At 35.6% G+C, this 25836-nt stretch overlaps 1 protein-coding gene and 1 long non-coding RNA gene across 2 annotated transcripts; one reads left to right on the forward strand and one right to left on the reverse strand.

Annotated features, from left to right (window-relative positions):
* The first annotated feature begins 1120 nt into the window (after positions 1-1120).
* Positions 1121-3037, forward strand: LOC118480347. The gene is made up of 5 exons (XR_004862051.1): positions 1121-1201; positions 1329-1363; positions 1967-2057; positions 2724-2807; positions 3000-3037. It is a non-coding gene; the product is annotated as an uncharacterized LOC118480347 (long non-coding RNA).
* Positions 3038-19179: 16142 nt separating this feature from the next.
* Positions 19180-19722, reverse strand: LOC110868012 (mitochondrial amidoxime reducing component 2). Its single transcript, XM_022117088.2, has 3 exons — positions 19599-19722; positions 19351-19439; positions 19180-19280 (listed from the first exon to the last, which is right to left on the reverse strand). The coding sequence occupies exons 1-3, from the start codon at positions 19720-19722 to the stop codon at positions 19206-19208; spliced, it is 288 nt and encodes a 95-aa protein (XP_021972780.2). The 3' UTR covers positions 19180-19205.
* Between the last annotated feature and the right edge of the window lie 6114 nt (positions 19723-25836).

A 25836-nucleotide genomic window follows, 5' to 3' on the forward strand; every position in this document is an offset into this window, starting at 1 on the left:
AAGTGGTTACGCTATCGTGTGTTTATTTGCAGATAACATCTGAATGCTAATGGTTCAACAATATTAACGGTTTGGTTGTTTTTTTATAAATTGAGACTCGGGTTATGATTTAGCATTCACAAACATCTTTTCTAGCTTAATTATTTAGACTTTTATAGGCCCGTTAAGTTCTTCTTGAGGTAAAATGTCACATTTGTGTGAGCCTGAACATGGGTTACAAGCAAATGTGAAAGGCATTGAGAAAAGATTTCACTGTATATGTACCGGATCCTTACCCTGTCTATATATACACACACATACATGTCTTTGTGTTTACCCGAATTTTTTGCTTCTAATTTTGGTTTACGCTGTGCTATGTACCAATGTATGCACTTTCTAACTGTGAAATTGTTGTCAAGTGTTGCCCAAATATATAATTATTCTTCGTTGTCCATTTGGCATGTGATTTGTTGATCTATTAATGATTGTTGTTATGTTAAACAGGGAAAAGGAGAAACTGTTTCTGCTTATACAATTCTCGAGTGAATTGGATATTAGTGTGTAAGCAATCACTTTCTTTAACTGTTGAATATTTTTCAAGTTCTTTTAATAACAATATTTATTTGTAATTTATATTTTCTAGCTACGAGTTGGGCACTGTTTATTTACAGATTTGCCAATTGTCGAGCCTCCAAAATCATCCATTTGTACAAAGGCCGGTTGATCCTAGCCTTTTTATGCATAGATACAATAGGGGTAACAGCTGATTGTCTCAGATTTATTTGAATATCTTTATTTTTTTCTTGGGTAAATTACACGAATGGTCTTGGTTAACTGACGTTAAAATATTTATTAATTCCATGTTTAGTTTTTTTTTTCAATGAAATTTTCAACCCATTTAAGCAAAAAGGGTATATGGTCATTTCACATGGTTTTAACAAATATTTTAATGCTCCTTAGTGAATGACCAAGGGTGTTACTGGTCGGTGAACAATAGGGACCGTATATGTAATTTCTGAAACAAAAGGACCAAACTTACAATAAGACTTTACCACAAGGACCATTTGTGTAATTTTCTCTTTACTCTTTGTTTATATGGTTGATGTTGTTATTGATACCTTATTGTTTTTGTGTTTTAGATAAATGAAAGATGGAGACAATAAGAACGTCCTAAACACTGCATTGCATTTTGCAGTTAGTATGAAAAAAAGATTGGATTCAGGTATTTTTTTTTTAATTTTTATAATTCTCATTTTGTGAGTCTATTTAATAACTTTTGTATACTTTTTATCCGTATAACCAACTTCACCCGTTTAAATGGAATATTTGAAATCCTTTGCATATTTCAGGTCAAACGGCACATGATGGCCCGTATTTTTTAAAGGTACTTCTCTTCAAATTTTCCAATTCAAAATTGATTATGAGTTCACAAAACTAATTTCTTTGAATACTCTCATCATAAATTAATGGCTTGAGCAACAATGACCAGGTCTACTATCACATGAATAAGCATGAAATGCATATGAAATTGCTAAAAAACTGAGTATTCTACAATCTGCACAATAAAACAATTTTGCAAAAATACAATGACAAAAGGTTGAGACTATTAAAAAACCTTATTTTTTCGGATATATACAACCTAATCAGTCTATAACCAGGAATGGTGTTGTGCTCGGGCTTTCAGATTGGTTTAGGAATAGTAATATAGGTTGGATAGGACCGCTTTTGGGGGGGTACAACTGCTTCAGTAGTTTGAATGGATGATTAAGAATTGAGAGTTAGAACCTAGATCACGCACTTAGAGACAAGTTAATTTGCTTTACATTGCTGGTTGTAGCTTTATTAGTTTTGAATGGTTCCAATATAATATCACTTTTGGATCTTGATTTTGAACAGTTCAAAGATAATATCACTTTTGGCGACTTTTTATCCGTATGACGAACTTCACCCGTTTAAGTGGAATATTTGAAATATTTGCATATTTCAGGTCAACTGGCACGTGATGGCCCGTATGAGGTACAACTAACTATACTAGTGGAGGTTTATGAGTTGGATATACTCCTATTCTCTTGGTGATGGTAAGTTAATTGGTTAATACTGGTCTAAAATGGATTTGGTTGAACTACTTCTTTGTCCGAATTTTTAGAATTTTGTATAAATATATAAGTTTACAAATATGACTATAAAAGTTACCTTATCTCACTAATAATCTAATCAATGTTCTAAATCTTTTGAATAAAATAGTTTAGGAGGTTTACATATGCATTAAAAATACACTATAAGTTTACATATGCATAAAGGTTACCTTATCTCACTAATGATCTAATTAATGTTCTAAATCTTTTTGAATATATACAATAGGGGTAACAGCTGATTGTCTCAAATTTATTTGAATATCTTTATTTTTTTCTTGAGTAAATTACACGAATGGTCTTGGTTAACTGACGTTAAAATATTTATTAATTCCATGTTTAGTTTTTTTTCAATGAAATTTTCAACCCATTTAAGTAAAAAGGGTATATGGTCATTTCACATGGTTTTAACAAATATTTTAATGCTCCTTAGTGAATGACCAAGGGTGTTACTGGTCGGTGAACAATAGGGACCGTATATGTAATTTCTTAAACAAAAGGACCAAACTTACAATAAGACTTTACCACAAGGACCATTTGTGTAATTTTCTCTTTACTCTTTGTTTATATGGTTGATGTTGTTATTGATACCTTATTGTTTTTGTGTTTTAGAACAAATGAAAGACGGAGACAATAAGAACGTCCTAAACACTGCATTGCATCTTGAAGTTAGTATGAAAAAAAGATTGGATTCAGGTATTTTTTTTTGAATTTTTATAATTCTCAATTTGTGAGTCTATTTAATAACTTTTGTATATTCAGGTTTTTTTTTTGAATTTTTATAATTCTCAATTTGTGAGTCTATTTAATAACTTTTGTATACTTTTTATCCGTATTACCAACTTCACCCATTTAAATGGAATATTTGAAATCCTTTGTATATTTCAGGTCAAACGGCACATGATGGCCCGTATTTTTTAAAGGTACTTCTCTTCAAATTTCCAATTCAAAATTGATTATGAGTTCACAAAACTAATTTCTTTGAATACTCTCATCATAATATAATGGCTTGAGCAACAATGACCAGGTCAAAATTGCCATAAGTACTTTAATATGAATGATTTGGTTTGTGATTATGTAGGTAAATGGTAGTGGATAGTTTGTTGGCGTTGCTGAAATGATGGGGCTTGATTTCTTATACAGCCATGTAACACAAGCCACCACCACAATCTTGCACCTTAATTCTCATTAAGGTAACCTACTTTTCTGTCACACCCCCAAAATCCACCTGCGGAATACCACCGCTTGGGAGCGTGACTGACCAGGATCAAGCCACCAATCATATTGAACATGTAGTTAATATCAAGTAAAATAAATGCAAACCAATCATTCAATACGATAGGTGTTCAAAACATAATTATAGTATCAAGTGTAGCGGAAGCATAAGTATGAAAACCCAGTGTATATCATAGTTCAAATGTTTAAATGTTTTAACAAACATCCACGATCCAAGCTCCACAACGACATGCTCCTTCCTGTGCAAGCTCCATGTATCTAACGACCTGCAAGGCATGTAACAGAGGATCAACAACTAGTTGAGCGAGTTCACAGTTTATAGTTCAGTAATTGTAGTAGTATAGTAAGCCCTGTGTTCGTTCCTTAAGTCATGTATCGTATTAGTTCGTATCGCAGCCCTCTAGGCATGTATGCGAAGATTAGGGAAAATTCTCAAGTATTCTAGACTAGGTATGTTTGTATCGCGGCCACCCGGCACCTGTGCGAAGATTTTAGCGCATAGTTCGCAGCCTTCCTAGGCATGTGTGCGAAGATTAGTCATATTATCGCAGCCAACCCTGGCATGTGTGCGAAGATCAGTCATATTATCGCAGCCAACCCCGGTGTGTGTGCGAAGATCAGTTCTATAAGCATCACTAGTCTAGCAGTATCTTAACCAATCACCTTCCTCACCCGAGGATCATATCACTACGTTCCATTATCTAGAGAAGTACAAATAAATAAATCAACCCCATTCCCACCCTGGGAACCCCATGCCTTGGCTGTGTGAACTCACCTTGGTTTGCTCGGTATGTTATTGCTTCAAGGGTTAATTAGTGTTTAAGTCCGTTACTCACGACCAAAGGTATATTGCACATAAATCCAAAGTAAGTGTTGATGTTCAGTTAGGGTTTACAGGTTCTTGATGTTCAAACAGCAACTTACAGAATCATATCACACAGTAGCATGCAGTTATTGTATCATACAGTATACAGATAGTAAACTCAGATAATAATAGCATTAACACACATCATTGCAAAGAAATTCGGATTATTAGCATGCAATCCAGGTGACACTTAATAACATTCTATCCTGTTCATGTAATATAATATATGCTTCATATAATGTCTTTCACCATTTGTTCTACTATAGTTATTCAATAACACGCCTCATATGGTTGGTTGTTTAACAAGGTTAACATACAGGATTCAACACAGTCATTACTAATTAGTAATTGCATCACAAGTCCATCACCTAAGGAAACCGGACAAGGCAACACAATAAAAGATCGGATCCCTTGAAATGAGCAAAAATTTCGGACCCTAGGCACTTACAAAAGTCGGACCACCCCTCATCACCAAAAGTCGGACAAGGGGGTCACCCCTTTAAAGCTCGGACAGGGGTAATACCACACTTAAAACTCGGACAACCTTTAAGTCCAACAAACTCGAACACTAAGGAGGGGATTAAAAGCCGGACAATGGGTTGGGCTACATAACTCGGACCATAACATCAATATAAAGGTCGGACCAATCAAAGGTCGGACACCCCTTAAGTCTCACAAACATCGGATAAACATGTCTTATATATATAAACATCGGACATCACTTAACCATTATGAAGTTCGGACCTATGCCATTTAAAAAGATCGGATCATATGTTAAATAATATTCGGACCATGCATAATGTTATAAAAACTCAGACAATGTTCTTTGGTTTTAAACTTCGGACAATGTTTGCTTTTTAAAACTCAGACATATTCAATCAAACAGTAGTCGGACTATAACATATTTCACAACTAACATCAATCATCGACCAGAACCTCAATCACATGAATATCATTGTTCAGTTACGTTTTCATACGCTCATACCCTGATTCATACTTTCACAATATAGAATCAAATCAATCATCAATAGTTTTGGACAATTCAATCATCTAAATCAAGGATCTTAATCATCTAGCAATGATTACGCAATCATCAACATTCTTTCACAGTAAATCAGAATCAATTAATAAAGAATAGCATATGATGAACTAGGGTTTTCATGAAACACACAATCAAGAACAAAAACAACAATCAATATTAACAATTTACCTTGGATGATTCTAGAGGAAATGTGGAATCAAGAATGAGGAATATCTTGCCAATGATGATGGTGATGATTGCCAGAGAATGTGAAGTACGTGCTTTGGTTTCTTGTGTGAGGTTTAGTGAAGGATTAGGGTTAAGTATCATATAAGTTTCACTAATAACTCTACACACCCTTAATTATTATATTTTACAATATTACACCATCTCAAACAGTTTCACAGTTTCACCACCAAGTTTATGCATTTGACAAGTCTATCACGATTAACACATAACCATGCACAAACACACAATACACTTCCTTGAATCGAAACGTATACAATTCCATAGCAATCAATTGTGCAAATAACCAGCTAAACAATACATGAACGTGCAATAAATGCGAAATAGAAATCTTGGAAATTCGAGTTGTCACATTATCCCCAACTTAAAAGAAATTTCGTCCCGAAATTTAGCATGCGGTTATTGAGGAAGCTAGGTAAGTTGTATCGTTACTAGTTTTCCTGGGGTGTCACATCATCCCCCGGTTGATTTGGAATTTCGTCCCGAAATTCCGCAGTAGTAGCTTCAGTCTCAGTAGTGGTTGCATTGGTTCCGAATAACTGGGGGTACTTTTCTGTCATCTGGTCTTCGCGTTCCCAGGTGTACTCTGGGCCACGTTTGGAGTTCCAACGAACTCGGACAAGAGGGATTCTCTTGTGTTTGAGGACCTTAACATCCCGGTCCGTGATTTCAACTGGTTCCTCGACGAACTGCAACCGCTCATCGATAGTGAGTTCCTTGAAAGGAATTATGAGGGTCTCATCTGACAGATACTTCTTCAGATTCGACACATGGAATACGTTGTGAACTGCACCGAGTTCAGCTAGTAGGTTTAGTCTGTAGGCTACTTTGCCTATTCTTTCAGTGATCTCGAACGGTCCAACATACCGTGGATTGAGCTTGCCTCGTTTACCAAATCGAACCACACCCTTCCAGGGTGAAACTTTGAGTAAAACCCGGTCCCCGACCTGAAATTCCAATGGCTTCCTACGCTTATCTGCGTAGCTTTTCTGGCGATCACGAGCTGCCGCCATGCGTTGTCGTATCTGTGCAATTCGTTCAGTAGCGTCAACTACCATTTCTGGACCTGTAATCTGACTATCCCCCACCTCTGCCCAACAGAGAGGTGACCGGCATTTACGCCCGTACAATGCCTCGAATGGAGCGGCTTGTATGCTGGTGTGGTAACTGTTATTGTACGAAAACTCCACTAACAGGAGGTGCTTTTCCCAGCCGTTGCCGAAATCGATAACACACGCCCGAAGCATGTCTTCTAAGGTTTGAATCGTGCGCTCAGACTGCCCATCCGTCTGAGGGTGATAAGCTGTGCTCATGTCTAATCAAGAGCCAAAAGCTTTGTGCATTGCTTGCCATAGTTCTGAAGTGAATCGTGTATCCCGATCCGAAATAATAGAGGTGGGCACCCCGTGCCTTGAAACAACTTCTTTCAGGTAGATGTCTGCTAACGTAGAGAACTTATCCGTTTCTTTGATAGCCAAGAAATGAGCAGACTTTGTGAGTCGATCTACGATCACCCAAATGGTATCATTCCCACGCTGGGATCTAGGCAGGCCAGTAACAAAATCCATGGAAATTTCTTCCCATTTCCACTGTGGTATCCTGGGTTGTTGCAGTAGGCCTGAAGGTTTCTGGTACTCTGACTTGACTCTTGCACAAGTCAAACATTTGCCGACGTAAGTTGCAATGTGGGCCTTCATACTAGGCCACCAATAGGTTGTTCTGATGTCGTGGTACATTTTATCCGACCCTGGATGTACCGAGTAGCGAGACTTATGAGCTTCATCCATTACAAGTTCTCGTAAACCGCCATATAGTGGTACCCAAATACGTCCTGTTACGTAGTAGGCGCCGTCTTCCCTTCGTTCTAATCGTTGCTTTGAGCCGCGTAAGGCTTCAGCCCTGACGTTCTCTGGGTTCAATGATTCTACCTGAGCATTTCGTATTTGTGCAAGAAGATCAGACTGAATAGTGAGCTGCAAAGCTCGTACACGCCTAGGTAGAGTGTCTTTTCGACGGAGAGCGTCAGCCACAACATTGGCTTTGCCTGGATGGTACTTGATAGCGTATTCGTAATCATTAAGTAGCTCGACCCGTCGTCGTTGACGCATGTTCAATTCCTTCTGCTTGAAGATATGCTCGAGACTCCTGTGATCGGTGTAAATTGTGCACTTGGTACCGTACAGGTAGTGTCGCCATATCTTGAGCGCAAAAACAACAGCTCCCAGCTCTAAACCGTGCATCGTGTAATTCCGTTCATGAACCTTGAGTTGCCGCGAAGCGTAGGCAATAACTTTATCACGCTGCATCAATACACAACCAAGCCCCTGTATCGATGCGTCACAATAAACCACAAAATCATCCGTGCCCTCTGGCAATGAGAGAATAGGTGCGCTGCAAAGCCTATCCTTTAGGTACTGGAAGGCGGTTTCCTGGGGATCTCCCCAACGGTAGGTGACACCCTTCTGTGTCAGTAGTGTAAGCGGCTGTGCAATCTTTGAAAAGTCTTTGATGAATCGCCTGTAATACCCCACTAAACCCAAGAATTGGCGTATTTCCGTTGGTGTACGCGGTGCAGGCCAGTTCCTGATCGAATCTACCTTAGATGGATCAACACGAATCCCACCCTTGTTCACCCCATGGCCTAGAAAGTGGACTTCACGAAGCCAGAAGTCGCATTTTGAAAACTTGGCGTACAGTTGTTCCTTTCGAAGAAGTTCCAAGATAAGTCGCAAGTGCTGCTCGTGTTCCTCCTGACTCTTGAAGTAGATCAGGATGTCGTCGATGAAAACTATCACAAACTTGTCTAGGTAGGGTTTGCACACCCTGTTCATTAGATCCATAAATACGGCAGGCGCGTTCGTTAACCTGAACGGCATGACAAGAGACTCGTAGTGGCCGTAGCGAGTTCTGAATGCGGTTTTGGGGACGTCCTCGTCCCGGACTCTCAGCTGATGGTAACCTGACCTCAAGTCTATCTTGGAGTAGTAGCACGACCCTTGCAACTGGTCGAATAAGTTGTCAATTCGTGGAAGAGGATAACGATTCTTCACCGTCACCCTGTTGAGTTCCCGGTAGTCTATGCACATCCTGAAGGTACCGTCCTTCTTTCTCACAAATAACACTGGAGCTCCCCCAGGGCGAAGAGCTAGGACGAATAAAGCCCTTTTCCAAGAGCTCTTGTAGCTGCTTTGACAGTTCTTCCAGTTCAGTTGGAGCTAAACGATACGGTGCGTGAGCTATAGGTGCTGTCCAGAACTATAGGAATGAGGTCGATAGAGAACGTCTGACCAGCGAGGATAAGATTACAATCCTGAACTATGAATGGCCTCTAGACTTGTACCATAAGCTAACACTACGACAGGTTTGGTGTTCAAGGAAGTTGGTGCACATTTTAACATTCGACTAACCTTCAAAGACATATAATTGGTATTCACACCCGAATCAGACAATATAGTAACATGGAAGTCGACAAGAAGAAACTTACCCATTATTACGATAAGATCGTTCCTTGCGTCACCCTGACCAATCATGTATACGCTGCCCCGGCGTCATTGTTTCCATTGCTTCCCCCAACGCTATCCCCGTTGCCGTCCCTGTTTCCATGGTCGTGGTTCTGAGTCTGGTCCTGGTTTAATTGAGGGCAATCGCGTTTAAAATGACCTTCAGCCCCACACTGGAAACATCCCCGGTTTCCACGCTGTGGCTGCTGCTGTGTGTTCTGTGGAGCTGGTAGTTGCAGTTGCTGGTTCTGTGAAGATTGAGGCGGTCGTTGTTGTTCTTGAGTTACAGGACGTGAGTTTCGACAATCCTTAGCTTCATGACCAATCTTGAGACACCGCTGGCAACGACCCTTGTTGCACTGGCCACCGTGGTGTCTGTTACAATTGTTGCACCATGGGTGAATTCCTCGATATCTTTTCTGCCCATGACTACTAGAAAACTGCTGTCTGGGGCTCTGGTAGTCATCTATCTCTTGCTGCTGCGTCAGAGGCTGGACCAAAATTAATCCCTTGCTCAGGCTTTCATCCCACTTGCGTTTGTTATCACTAGAAGCACATGCAGTATCAGTTTTGACACGTTTCGGTAGTTTGTTCTGTCCTACAGCCTGGTCTGTGAGACGATGAGCAAGCTGAGTGACTTGCTGGATAGTGCCAAGATTAGCTGCGGCCACATGACCCTGAACTTCAGGCACCAGACCCTTGAGATACAACTCGATGTGTTTGGTGGGAGAGTCTACCATAGTAGGACAAAATGTGGCTAATTCATTCGATCTCTTCGTATAAACTTCAATTTCAGACCCCACCATCTCTAGGTTGAGGAACTCTACCTCTAGTTTGTGGATGTCTTCACGACTGCAAAACTCTTCCTTAATTAGGTCCTTGAACTCGTTCCAGGGAGTGGCATTAGCAGCTGCCAGTCCTAACATTTGAACCTGTGCTTCCCACCAGGTTAATGCAGCACCTTCGAGTGTTCTAGTAGCAAACTTTACTCTACGTGACTCAGGGCAATCATGCACCTCAAAGTCAGTTTCGAGCCTCTCGAACCAATGGAGGAGGTCTTCAACTCCCTCAGTTCCACTGAAAGTACTAGGTCGACATTCCTTGAGGTTTTTGAAGGTGTAAACAGGTGACTGAGTGTGTTAACCTATTGTGTATAAGAATAGGACAAGGTTAAACACAAGAGTTGGTTTAGGAGTGTAGGATCTAAAGATCCTAGTTACGACTGCAGGGTTTACCTCCTGCTTGTATGGCTGCAAGTGCCGCAGCAATTCGTTCGTTAATGAGAGCCGTCAACTGGGCTTCTGTCATGTTGATATATCCGGCCATTATCTTCATAGCAAATTTAACGTAAGTGAGAATGGTTCGCGAGTAGTGCGATGACAGAAGAGTGTAAGCACACAAGTGTTCTCAAACAATAACAAGTAGTGAGCAATGTAATCTAAGTATACCACGAGCAAAGTTCTATGTAATTCTAGCATGTAGGCAATAAACATAAACCTTATTACCTAGGATGTTAAGTCCTGCACGTGGAGCGAAGCCTCGTTGTGGATCGTTGAGAGCACTGTTCTGGTTATAGTCTGGTTTTAATAAAAACGTTTTCCCCATATCAAAACCAAGTTCTCCATAACCAATGGCTCTGATACCAATTTGTCACACCCCCAAAATCCACCTGTGGAATACCACCGCTTGGGAGCGTGACTGACCAGGATCAAGCCACCAATCATATTGAACATGTAGTTAATATCAAGTAAAATAAATGCAAACCAATCATTCAATACGATAGGTGTTCAAAACATAATTATAGTATCAAGTGTAGCGGAAGCATAAGTATGAAAACCCAGTGTATATCATAGTTCAAATGTTTAAATGTTTTAACAAACATCCACGATCCAAGCTCCACAACGACATGCTCCTTCCTGTTCAAGCTCCATGTATCTAACGACCTGCAAGGCATGTAACAGAGGATCAACAACTAGTTGAGCGAGTTCACAGTTTATAGTTCAGTAATTGTAGTAGTATAGTAAGCCCTGCGTTCGTTCCTTAAGTCATGTATCGTATTAGTTCGTATCGCAGCCCTCTAGGCATGTATGCGAAGATTAGGGAAAATTCTCAAGTATTCTAGACTAGGTATGTTTGTATCGCGGCCACCCGGCACCTGTGCGAAGATTTTAGCGCATAGTTCGCAGCCTTCCTAGGCATGTGTGCGAAGATTAGTCATATTATCGCAGCCAACCCTGGCATGTGTGCGAAGATCAGTTATATTATCGCAGCCAACCCCGGCGTGTGTGCGAAGATCATTTCTATAAGCATCACTAGTCTAGCAGTATCTTAACCAATCACCTTCCTCACCCGAGGATCATATCACTACGTTCCATTATCTAGAGAAGTACAAATAAATAAATCAACCCCATTCCCACCCTGGGAACCCCATGCCTTGGCTGTGTGAACTCACCTTGGTTTGCTCGGTATGTTATAGCTTCAAGGGTTAATTAGTGTTTAAGTCCGTTACTCACGACCTAAGGTATATTGCACATAAATCCAAAGTAAGTGTTGACGTTCAGTTAGGGTTTACAGGTTCTTGATGTTCAAACAGCAACTTACAGAATCATATCACACAGTAGCATGCAGTTATTGTATCATACAGTATACAGATAGTAAACTCAGATAATAATAGCATTAACACACATCATTGCAAAGAAATTCGGATTATTAGCATGCAATCCAGGTGACACTTAATAACATTCTATCCTGTTCATGTAGTATAATATATGCTTCATATAATGTCTTTCACCATTTGTTCTACTATAGTTATTCAATAACACGCCTCATATGGTTGGTTGTTTAACAAGGTTAACATACAGGATTCAACACAGTCATTACTAATTAGTAATTGCATCACAAGTCCATCACCTAAGGAAACCGGACAAGGCAACATAATAAAAGATCGGATCCCTTGAAATGAGCAAAAAGTCGGACCCTAGGCACTTACAAAAGTCGGACCACCCCTCATCACCAAAAGTCGGACAAGGGGGTCACCCCTTTAAAGCTCGGACAGGGGTAATACCCCACTTAAAACTCGGACAACCTTTAAGTCCAACAAACTCGGACACTAAGGAGGGGATTAAAAGTCGGACAATGGGTTGGGCTACATAACTCGGACCATAACATCAATATAAAGGTCGGACCAATCAAAGGTCGGACACCCCTTAAGTCTCACAAACATCGGATAAACATGTCTTATATATATAAACATCGGACATCACTTAACCATTATGAAGTTCGGACCTATGCCATTTAAAAAGATCGGATCATATGTTAAATAATATTCGGACCATGCATAATGTTATAAAAACTCAGACAATGTTCTTTGGTTTTAAACTTCGGACAATGTTTGCTTTTTAAAACTCAGACATATTCAATCAAACAATAGTCGGACTATAACATATTTCACAATTAACATCAATCATCGACCAGAACCTCAATCACATGAACATCATTGTTCAGTTACGTTTTCATACGCTCAAACCCTAATTCATACTTTCACAATATAGAATCAAATCAATCATCAATAGTTTTGGACAATTCAATCATCTAAATCAAGGATCTTAATCATCTAGCAATGATTACGCAATCATCAACATTCTTTCACAGTAAATCAGAATCAATTAACAAAGAATAGCATATGATGAACTAGGGTTTTCATGAAACACACAATCAAGAACAAAAACAACAATCAATCATTAACAATTTACCTTGGATGATTCTAGAGGAAATGTGGAATCAAGAATGAGGAATATCTTGCCAATGATGATGGTGATGATTGCCAAAGAATGCGAAGTACGTGCTTTGGTTTCTTGTGTGAGGTTTAGTGAAGGATTAGGGTTAAGTATCATATAAGTTTCACTAATAACTCTACACACCCTTAATTATTATATTTTACAATATTACACCATCTCAAACAGTTTCACAGTTTCACCACCAAGTTTATGCATTTGACAAGTCTATCACGATTAACACATAACCATGCACAAACACACAATACACTTCCTTGAATCGAAACGTATACAATTCCATAGCAATCAATTGTGCAAATAACCAGCTAAACAATACATGAACGTGCAACAAATGCGAAATAGAAATCTTGGAAATTCGAGTTGTCACATTTTCTCTCGTTTTTTGAGCTTTGTAAAATGTAGATTTACTATTCCCTTCTTCATGGATTTGGCATTTCCTATAAAGCCAACAAATATTACAAATTTATATTATATAATGTTAGGAAAAACATTTGGACTTGAATAGAAGTTTCATTAAATATAAATGTATAACTTCAACAAATTAAATGCTCAACAAGCGAAAGAAAGTTGTTGGTTGTAAAAGCTTTAAAAAACGTAGTAATATATTAAACTTGTGTTGAAGCCGTAAGCGGATATTACCCAAAGAATAGTTTAACAGTTTTAACTTTTGTGTGTTGATGCCCAAGCAACACTACGAAGGTTCACCTCAAAGTAAACAATTCCAACTTATGTTGTATATGCAAAGGAATTTTTAATGTGTTTAAAAGTTTTATTGTGGAAAGTTTGATGTGGAAAGTTTTTGTTATGTTTTTACTTATGTCATGTGTGGCTTCATGTATAATTGTGTTAAATACTCGATTTAGGTAGTATTGGGTCAGGTTTGGTAATCGGGTTTCGGTTAAAAATGGTAAAAACATAAGTGCCTTTATTTCTTTGGGATTATGGTAAAAAAAGTGGTTTGGTTCAACTCATTTCTTCATAAGTGCTTTGGCTTAACCGGTACCGTATCGCATAGCATAGGGGTGCACATGTAAAGAAAAGGAAGGAGGCGCCCCATAAAAAAAGTGTTATTTTACGGCAAATAACGTTTGAAAACATGTCTTTTAATTTCAACATTGGTACCGCATTGTATTGACACCAAATTTTAACTTATTTATATAAACACTTAATAACGTTTGAAAGCATGTCCTTTAATTATTTAATGACATAATTAGATTATAAATTGATTTTTTCTGCCCGGGAAGTTCCCATGTTATAAAGATTCACAACTACATGGTATATTTTTATTAATTAATATATATAGATGTATATTTATTTTTTAGATATAAAGATTCACAACCCGGGAGTATTCCCGGGTGATAACCTAGTATATATATATATATATATATATATATATATATATATATATATATATATATATATATATATATATATATATATATATAGGGTAGGGCTAGATAGAAAACCCTATATATATAAAAAACCCGAGAAAACCCAAGCTCCCGACATTTTTTTTTTTTGAAAAAAATAACACATGTAATATACATGTTTTTAAGACTTTTGGGCCAAAAAAATCAAAAAAGCGCCGAAGGGATATTTAAAAAAAAAAAAAAACAAGTTTCAGCAATTTTCAGCGAAATTATGGATTTTTTGCTTAACACGTGTTAGGAGCTGAAATTTGTTTATTTTTTTTAAAAAAATCCCTTCGGCGCTTTTTTGTTTTTTTTGGCCCAAAACACTCTAAAACATGTATATTACATGTGTAATTTTTTTCAAAAAAAAAATGTCGGGAGGTTGGGTAAAAATGGCTTCCCATTTGGGTTTCCAGAGTTTTCTAACAATTTTAGGGTTTTTTATCTAGCATTATCCTATATATATATATATATATATATAGGGAGGGGCTCATGCGAGAACCACCCTTATTGTGAGAACCTTGAGAACCAATGTGAACACAACCTAAAATAGCTAAAAAAAACCTAAAAGAACCTAACCCCCACCCCCCCTCAAAAAAAAAAACTAAACCCCCCACCCCCCCCCCCCAAAAAAAAAAAAAACCTAACCCCCCCCCCAAAAAAAAAAAAAAACCTAAACCCCCCCCCCAAGCTAAAACCTAAAAAAAACCTAACCCCACCCCCCCCCCCCAAAACCTAAACCCCCTCCCCCACCCCCAAAAACCTAAACCCCCCCCCCCCCCAAACTAAAATGCTAAAAACTAAACCCCCAAAAAACCTAAAAAAATCTAAAAAAATCAAAAAAAAAAATCTAAAATTTTTTTTTTAACTTTTTAATATTTTTCATGTTAAAATCGCTACTTTTAGAAGCCAAAAAAATTTGTTTTTTTAAAAAAAATTAAAAGAAAAAAAAAATTTTTTGGCTTCGAAAAGTAGCGATTTTTTTTATAAAAAATATTTAAAAATTCAAAAAAAAAAATTTTGTGTGATTTTTAGCTATTTTTAGGCATTTTGGTGTGTTCACATTGGTTCTCGCGGTTCTCACAATAAGAGGTGGTTCTCGCATGATCTTCTCCCTATATATATATATATATATATATATATATATATATATATATATATATATATATATATACACGAAAGGATGAGACATTTAATGAAGAAAGGGGAAAATTGGAAAAAAATGTTTATAACTTTTTAAACATTTCTATTTTCTTCATATTTTATTGCTTTTTAAAAAAATGTACCATAAGAACACAAATGATTTTTTTTAAGTTTTCGAGTTCTCACAATAAAATGAGTTTTTGCTTGAACCCTCCCGTAGGGGAAGGTTCAAATGAAAACTCTTTTTTTTCGTGAGAACTCGAAAACTAACTAAAAAATCCTAAAAACATATCAATTTTTTTTACAATTTTTTTATTAAAATTCGTTATTTTTTAAATATTAAAAAAAAACTCTTTTTCAAAAAAAAAAAAAATTGTAATGCACATGTGCACTACAAAATTTTTTTATGTTTGAAAAAAAGTTAATTTATACACAAAAACTTGCGAAAATTGGTAAAAAACAAAAAAAAAAATTGATATGGTTTTTAGACTTTTTTAGTTAGTTTTCAAGTTCTCGCATTAACTAGCGGTTTTTATTTGAACATTCCACTATATATATATATATATATATATATATATATATATATATATGTATATATGTATATATATATAGGACAAAGATCCGTTAGGAACCACCCCTTATTGCGAGAACCGCGAGAACCAGTGTGAACACAAACAGTAATTCCTAAAAAAATCTAAAAAACACCCAAAATTTTTTTTTTATTTTTTTACTATTTTTTTTGAAAAAATCGCTATATTTTGTTAATAAAAAAATAAAAAAAAAAATTCAAAAAAAAAAAAATTTCGAGTAACAGTTATCCATGCACATGTGCATATGTGTCGTTTCTTTGTCAAATTCCGTAATTCATTACAAATAATAGTCAATTGCACTTTCATTTACACTACTACGTGTAATACACTATCTTTTACATTACCAATGTTAGAAATGCACATGTGCATCTATATGTATCAACAGGAAATAAGGTGTTTTGGTACACTACTTTCTCTTTCATCTATCATTCCATCCATAATACACAAGCATGCACATGTGCATTTCTGTCATTTCTTTGACAAATTCCGTAATTCATTACATATATTAGACAATTGCACTTTCATTTACACTACCATATGTAATACACTACTTTTTACATTACCAATATTAGAAATGCACATGTGCATTATATGTATCAACATGAAATAAGGTGTTTTGGTACACCACTTTGAATACACTTTCCCTTTCATCTATCATACCATCCATAATACACTACCATTACCTCCTACCATCCATAATACAATACCATTACCTCCTACCATCCATAATACAATACCATTAACAATATTTTCACTTTATTACATGTATGTAAACACCATTTATACCATCCAATCAACATATTACATAAAAAATCGACAACTATAACCAAACCATCAACCACTAGATATAACTAACCAAAAAACATGTATATGGGTCTACTTCTCCATTCAAAATCACAAACTTTTTGTATCAAAACACGTTATATGATGGTTATACCTAATTATGCACATGTGCATTTTGAATATTGGTAATGTAAAAAGTAGTGTATTACTAATGGTATTGTAAATTAAAGTGCAATTGTCTATTCCTGATAATGTATTACCGAATTTGTTGAAGTAATGATACATATGCACATGTGCATGGATAACTGTTACTCGAAAAAAAAAAGTTTTTTTTTTTTTTTTATTTTTTTATGGAACGAAATATAGCGATTTTTTGTTAAAAAATATTAAAAAAAATAAAAAAAATTTTTTGAGTGCTTTTTTGATTTTTTTTTAGATTTTATTTTGTGTTCACATTGGTTCTCGCGGTTCTCGCAATAAGGGTGGTTCTCGCATGAACCTTACCCTATATATATATATATATATATATATACTAGTCGTTTACCCGCGCGATGCGGCGGGAAACATATCACTTAGGTTGGTGAGTTTAGGGCTATGTACGGGGCGGTTCGGTTTTGAGCCATAACCAAAACCAAATTCGCGATGCAAAGGAAACAACAACACTTGTTAGTAATTCTAAGGGTGTGCATGAGAAGGTTCAGTTCAATTGGGTCATAACTATATTTTCGGTTAAGTTACTTCAAAATCGGTCATGGGGAATTAGAGAGTTTTAAAGGGATGTAAACAAACCGAACTGCGCCAAGCCAACAAAAGCACAACCATATGCTCAAACCTAATCAAATCAATCCGGCTGTAATTTCTAATCTATATTTAACATTCAAATCGTCGACTTGAAGGTGTTCAAGAGCGTCAACATAAGTTGCAATAAATATGTAACTTGGTAAACTCGTATAATAACATAAACACGTATGATTCACACATAAATTTAAATTCATATACATGGTACTATGAATTATGAATACACACATACTAACATACATGCATCATGGCTCAACTTTATTAATTTTATGTGTTAGTGATCCTAGTTGATCACATATCTCATCACCAGAACAAGATTATTACATATCCTATTAATCAATATCACATACATTATGTCTCCTTGTAGGTATAACTTTGTTTTTAATATAAGTGGATAAATGCACTTTAAATCATTATAATCAAATATCTAGTTTAAATCACTGATAATAAATCTTGTAATCTTATTTCAAGATAATTACTTACTTTTTGTAAGTTTGTATTATATGTCAGAAATGATAATAACGCATGTTAGTTGAATTGGTTGAATTCAGACTAAAATTGGCATGCTACTGTTTTTTTTTTTTTTTTGTTTTGTTTTGTTTTGTTTTTTTTTTTTTTTGCAAACAGGTCCCAGTACTATATATATGACAAAGGCCATGTCTTAGTAAGGGACAAACATTCTAAGAAAGTTCATAAATAGAAAATGACTTAAATATGGTCACAAATTCTGTATTATTACAATAATACCCAAAATTTTTAAAGTTCCACTTTAGATTATAAGAACTCACAACATTTACACACATCAGCTAAAGCCTTAGAGAAGTTTCAGTCAGAAATTTCATAATAAATTTGAAATAAACCTATGATGTCAAAAGCGCCCTAGGCGCTGAAGTGCAACCGATCGCAACTTTTGTGTTGCGCCCTGAACGACGTCTTTTGTACTATGCACCTAGCTTAAAAAAGCTCTCGCTTTTTAAGCACTTCGTGCCATGCTGACCCACACGACGACGTCGTTTCCAACATCTGAGAATCAGGAACCGTTCGAACATACCAAAAACAAGTATACCACCGGCCGGTCTAGACAGCTGACGATCGCCAGTTGTGATGTTGTGTTTACACTACTGGAACAGGAGAGAAGCAACCTTACAAACAATGTATTGAGATCCTTGAATCCTCTGACATTCGAAGGTTAACATGGAGGAATCTTGATACAGATTCGCAAGCAGATCCATTAAACATGATGTATGATATATAAACTGAAAAGAAAATACAATATACCCAATTAGACTATAATATTTTTATTAAAAAAAATAAACAAACAAAAACCTTAAATCAACCTGATTATATGAATCCAAAAGCCTTAGTTTATTAATAGAAAAAACTATTCTAATATAGATAAACAAACTGGTAGAAAAAATCGGAGAGGACTAAGTGTTCATCAAGAAAGATATTGCGAGCTGCTATGATGTGTGAACAGGCGCACAGAAACCATACAACAACCGCAAATCAATAATTTGGAGCAACCTCAACCATAAGAAATAAAGCCTATATAGAGCAAATGTAAGCATGTAGTATTTTTATCATGTATTTTCTACTGAAGATTAAATATACAGTATTTTTTTACGTGTGATCCGTGTGACCCCATCCAACCCAACTGGACAAAAAATTCTAAAATATTTGATGATAGACAACCCAACACCGAAAAATTATGTAAACTTTGGTCTGAACCGGTTTATTGGTACAGGTTCCTGAAGACGTTCATTCAATGAATCTAGAGACTCCTGCCAAAAATGCATTAAAAAATAATTATTATTTACAGAATATAATACCAAAACAAGCTTAAAAACCAACCTGGGACACTACAAGGAACGGATATCCATCAGAAAACATAACTCTGAATCCAGATGCATAATTTGGGTCCACATGTCTAGTCTCCGACTCTGTATCAACATAAATTATTAACATCAAGTAAACTTATACACGTTCATTGATTATCATACTTTACAATATTGTACTCAACATGTTTGACATATTTTATTATATCTGTCGTAAAAACATGACCCAAAAAACCAATTGATGAATAAACAGGTCACTATTACCTTCATTAAAACACACTAACCGACTTGGCTTGCCAAGATAATTAGTGAACCATTTAGATGCTTCATCTCCCTCATCCAAAGCCGATCCTGACCATTCCCAAACTGAGAATAGTATAGCTGTCATCGCAAATAACAAATAGATTTTTTTTAGCAAGCTGGACATTATTAATACCTTTGTTCCAACTTGAGAATAGTATAGTTGTCATTTAGTTGCCAAGCAAACTGCAAACCTGACCGATGGCAGCAATGACATCAGCAACAAATCCTCCAAACATCCCATAGAGAGCCTTATAAACAGCAATTCTGTTTACAGATGATTATGAATCAAAACATTAGAAAAGGAATATATTTGTGATGACATTTGAGTAAGTATTAGAGAGTAAAGTTCACCTTGCATACTTTGCACCGCCTCCACTTGAACCCTAACGACATGTAGCCGCCGAAACCCTAGAACTCGCCGCTGCCATCATGCGATTTAGTAGGTTTCGACCCAAATCGCGTTTTGTTCGGCCGTTCGTTCTATCCACCAGACCCGACGTTTTTAACACTAAACCCTAGAGGCGGGGCCTTTGCTCGCATCAGCACAACACAATCAGACCCATTTTGACATGCAAATGTATACTAACCAGCCAAATCAAGCATGGATCCCCAGCGCCACGGTAGAAATAACCACCCACGACAGAGCCGGGGCCTTTGCTCGACCGAGCTTACGACAAAGAGAGTTTAGGGCTATCTCTAACCGAGCTTACGACAAAGAGAGCTATTTTACACCATCTACTAATGTGCAGCCAAATTGTCGAAGCAATCATACATGAGCAAAACAAGTGACTCACTGTTTCATCGCTGTAATGACAAAATGGCCAGTTTGAGACTTACACATTAATATTTCAGTCTATAAAAGCCGCTCCCGTCGCATTTTTTTCCATTTCGGCTCTCCACACGAAAACAATACACTTCAACGGTAACCACTTGCACCATTCTAACAGTAGTTACCGCAATAATCGTTCCTTTTGGAAAGCATTCTCTTGACAGCACAAATTAAGAATTCATATAAGTTAGTCTCGATCCAAACCCACTTATCGTTAACTTCAGCCAAAGCCATAACGTCCATATCTCTTCTCAGCCAATTATACTCCGTAATTTCAAGAAAAGCAGGACCACGTTTCCAGTTCCATTGCTTTTGACTGTTCCCATCGATGCCACCTAAGTGCCTATCCACAGTGCATCTTTTTTCAGTCTCTGGTAGAGGTGCACAAAATAACAAGTTAATTAATCATAATTGTAACCTATAATAACCAATTTAGGAATAACCAGTTAGTGGTTATTTTTAACCGTAGGTTAGTAACCGGTTATAAGTACTTAGTACAAGAACCGGTTATTAACCGGTTTTTTAACCAATGGACCAGTTAACAAAAAAAAAACCGAAAAAATCAAAATAAAAAGGCAAAATAATCAGTTAATAACCCAAAATATCCGGTTAATTAACCTAATCGGTTAAAATAATTAACCGGACCAGTTAAAAAAATAATTAATAAACGGGTCAGAATTAGCAACTATCATAAACAGGTCACACTTATTATAATAAACGGGTCAAGGTTACCATTTGAAACAAACAGGTCATAGTGAGCTACTTTAGTAAACGGGTTAAACTCATCACTTTTATTAAATGGGTCAGACTCATCAATTTTAGTAAACGGGTCAAACAAACAAACTTTAATATGAGTTTAGTTTATTCTTAATTCACTTATGAGAACTTCGAAATTATGTAAGTTTAGTACAACAAATCATTCACCACAATCCTAATCAGTCTTATCACCATGCTTAGGACTATAAAATATTTGTGATATTATTGAAGTAAGGATATTGTTAACCAGACCTGTAAAAAAACTGACATGTTTTAACCCGAACTTATTACTTATTTTGACCAATTAGCCATCCCGCCCATCTTGTCACCTCTAGTTTAACGTCCGTTCATAATTTGGAACAAAATACCTTGAAGCCCTTGGATCTAAGTGACATCAGAAATATAATACATTGGGTAGATGGTGCTAAAAACCTCAGGTACGAAAAGCGGTTCCTAAAATAATAATACCATTACCGGAGACGTCACCTTTAGTAAAAAACACTATAACTATAATCATATATTCATATTTCATTCATAGTTCGGAAATTATCAATTGCGTGTGACAACGATGTCAAAACATTGGTTGCGGAAGCAAACAGACCAAACGTAATCACAGGATAAGGTGACGGGGCAATTAGCTTTGCTGTCGATTCTTTACGTAGATCAATCTGTTGAATATATTTAAAAAGTACACTTATATAATAGCTATAACAGCAAAATATTCAGAAAATAAAACAGTGAAATAAGCGAGATGTATTAAGCACCTCGCAACGTTTTGTTGTATCAGCAAGAATTCCTAACGCGTCTCCGAGAGGAAGAATAGCTAGAACCCAAGGATGTGACTGGTATAAGGATGTGGTTCCACTTCGTCAATACCCGACCCGACCCGAACCAAACAAAACAAGTCCAGTTATTAATTTATGAAAAATAAATAAATAATTGAAAAAAAAGTAAAAACCAACCCTTTTTCCTGTTCTTTCAAGCTGTCCACTAACTTCCCCTGTTCCATAAAATGAGGTTGCTGGAAGCTAATTACCATATTCATAACCTTAAATATGATGCATAAACACAAAATCTAACAAAACAGAAGTTAGCATCAGCAGAGCAATCAAACCTAAAAACACCTTCTTCAAGAATCGCTTCATATACCATTTGACCAGGTTTGACCTCCATAGATGCTTTTCCACATCAGTTACTATGCTTTTCCGTAACCTGAAAAAGCATCAACAGTACGCACATTTCCAGAAAACAAAAACAGTAATCAATACAAAAATATATACTCTCTTCGTAGATCCATTCACAAAACATTAAGAAAAACACAAAACCAACATAGATCTGAAAGTACTATAACAGATCTGACAAAGATGTTTAAAAAAAACTTAAAAGATCTAAAATTTAACAAACAAAAACGATAGATAGGGTAAAAAACGGTACCACTAAGGCTGAATTTGAAGGTTCTTGAACCAATCCGCAGTGTTCTCTCTTTCACCTGTTCATCAGTCTTCATCTTCAACTGTATTCACATTTCTAGAAAACAAAAACCCTAATCAATACAAAAATATATACTCTCTCCGTAGATCCATTCACAAAACATTAAGAAAAATACAAAACCAACACAGATCTGAAAGTACTATAACAGATCTGACAAAGATGTTTAAAAAAAACTTAAAAGATCTAAAATTTAACAAACAAAAACGATAGATAGGGTAAAAAACGGTACCACTAAGCGACTGTTGGAGTGGAGAAGGGGAGAAGACGGTGATGGCGACGACCGGTTCCATGGAGGAGCGGTAGAGGATCTAGGGTTTGTAGAGAAAGGTGGAGCGGCAGGATGGATAAAATGAATTTTGTGGTTTAGAATGAGTGATAGAATGTTTATATTGGATCCATTAAAGTAAAACGGGTCAAGTTGATCCGGGTAAGATCCAAGCGGGTATCAGCTTGTGTTGAAAAGAAGTTTTCAACACCTTTGTGCTTAACAGGTTGTACAATGAGCTTTAAAGACTTGTAAAGTGGCAAATGACCATTTCTATCCTTCCTATATGCTTTATAAAGTAGTATAGATATATATAAGGAGAAGATCATGTGAGAACCACCTCTTATTGTGAAAACCGCGAGAACCAATGTGAACACACCAAAAATGCCTAAAAATAGCTAAAAATCACACAAATTTTTTTTTTAATTTTTTAATATTTTTATAAAAAAATCGCTACTTTTCGAAGAAAAAAATTTAAATTTTTTTTTTAAAATAATTTTTTTTGGCTTCTAAAAGTAGCGATTTTAACATGAAAAATATTAAAAAATTCAAAAAAATTTTTTTAGATTTTTTTAGATCTTTTTTAGATTTTTTTAGGTTTTTTGGGGTTTAGTTTTTAGCATTTTAGCTTGGGGGGTGGGGGGGGGGTAGGTTTTTGGGGGGTGGGGGGGGGGGTAGGTTTTTGGGGGGTGGGGGAGGGGGGTTTAGGTTTTTTTTTTTTTTTTGGGGGGGGGGGGGGGAGGGTGGGGTTAGGTTTTTTTACGTTTTTTTAGCATTTAGCTTGGGGGGGGGGGGGTTAGGTTTTTTTTTGGGAGAGGGGGTGGGGGGGTTTAGGTTTTTTGAGGGGGGGGGTGGGGGTTAGGTTTTTTTAGCTATTTTAGGTTGTGTTCACATTGGTTCTCAAGGTTCTCACAATAAGGGTGGTTCTCGCATGAGCCCCTCCATATATATATATATATATAAGAAACCAAACCCAATACACTAACATGAATCGTCTAAAGACAAGCGTAGACATGCGAGGAAAGTCGGTGGAAGTGGAACATCGTCCACCTTGAAGGGACCACTCTTGAAAGAGCCAAAATGTTAAAACCAAATATTCTTCAAAACTCGGGTTGGATTTGTAAGTTTTTTAGTATTATGTAATGTTTTTAATTATTATGCATTGTTTCTAATTATTATGTATTTTTTTGGTTTTTATGTAATGTTTTTAACTATTATTGTGAAATGTTTTTAATTATTATATAACTTATATTATTTTATTTATAAATCATTAAAAATAAAATTATTAACTGTGTTAGCAAATAAAAAAATGATGTAACATTGAAAGTTGTACTGGAATCACCCCCCCACCCACCTCGACGGTGTAAAAATTTAGAAACAATGTAGACTCGAACGTGGCACTAAGGCTGGATGGTATGAAATGGAGCCCCTAGGGGCTCCATTGCTCCACAAGTGTGTCACGTCAACCAGGGGGCTTTATTGCATCCTTTCAATAAAACCCACAGTATAGAATAAATCCCCCGATCATTAATTAATCATTTACCTTTTTTAGTTGTTTTTATATTATTTAAACCAAATAAAAATAAAATACCATTTAAACAACTAAGAAAATACAAACCGAGTTTAAAAGAAAAAAAATACCTAATCCGAATATAATTATTTGTTAAAATAATAAATATTTAACTTAAATTATATTTATTAAATTTTGGAATAATTGTTAAAACAATATAATTTAACTTGATACTTTTCAAATATTTATACATGCATTTCCTTCCCAAGGATGGGTGTATTTGTATTTGTATTCTTATACTTGTATATTTTTGCCGTGTACTGGTGTCGTATTCTGGAGTGTATTTATACGTACTAGAATACGTATTTTCTTGTAATTATTAAGTATTCTTATACTTAATTTTGTATTATTTTTTCCGGAATAATATTTCTAGTAAAAATACATCAATATATATTTTCAAAATATATATTTTAAGAAATATTACATAGAAAAATTATTTAAAATTTTCCTTGGTAAAAATATTTATACTTTTCATGTAAGTCTCAAAAATAATATATTTCCAATTCTAACTTAGAAAATATATAAGAATCTTTTTTTCACCCAAAAATAATATGTCCAAAGTTTATTTAAGAAAATATATATATATATTCTCCCAAGAATAATATATCTTGTAAGAATTCCAAGAAAATACATATATATTTTTATTTGCCCAAAAATAATATATTTTCTCTTTGTCAAAAATATGATATATATATATATATATATATATTTATATATATATATATATATTGTAATAATTGTAGAAATCTTATTTTTGTTCTCCTGGTGTCCAAAATATTATTTACCAAAAATATACTTGTGAATAAATTTTTCGGAATATTTTTGTGAGTTATATTCCTTTGTTCGGTTTCACCAATATTTTGTGTATTCTTTGTATATTCACATTCTTGGAATTTTGGTAATATTTTGGATTGTAACTTCTTGTTATTTTGGTGAGCTATATTATTTCAAGTCATAAAATAATATAACTAATACACATAATATACAAATAATCACACACATGGTGACATCTAAATATATATTTCCCAAATACATATTTAGTCACTTTTATTTGTAAAAACCAACCTCCAATATTTATAATCTTGTGACAAAAATTATGGCAACCTTTATATAAAATTTCATGGTTAAAAATATACTTGTGAATATTTGTTTAAAAATATTTTTCTAAGTGTTTAATTTCTAGAAAAATTTTGCCATAGTTTCCCCTTAAAAATGGAGGTTTCCATGCTTTCAAAGCATATAATTTTCTTTTAAAATCATCATCAATCATCAACAAATCATTCAACAC

Source organism: Helianthus annuus, chromosome 7, assembly GCF_002127325.2.
Source record: "Helianthus annuus cultivar XRQ/B chromosome 7, HanXRQr2.0-SUNRISE, whole genome shotgun sequence".
NCBI lineage: Eukaryota > Viridiplantae > Streptophyta > Magnoliopsida > Asterales > Asteraceae > Helianthus > Helianthus annuus.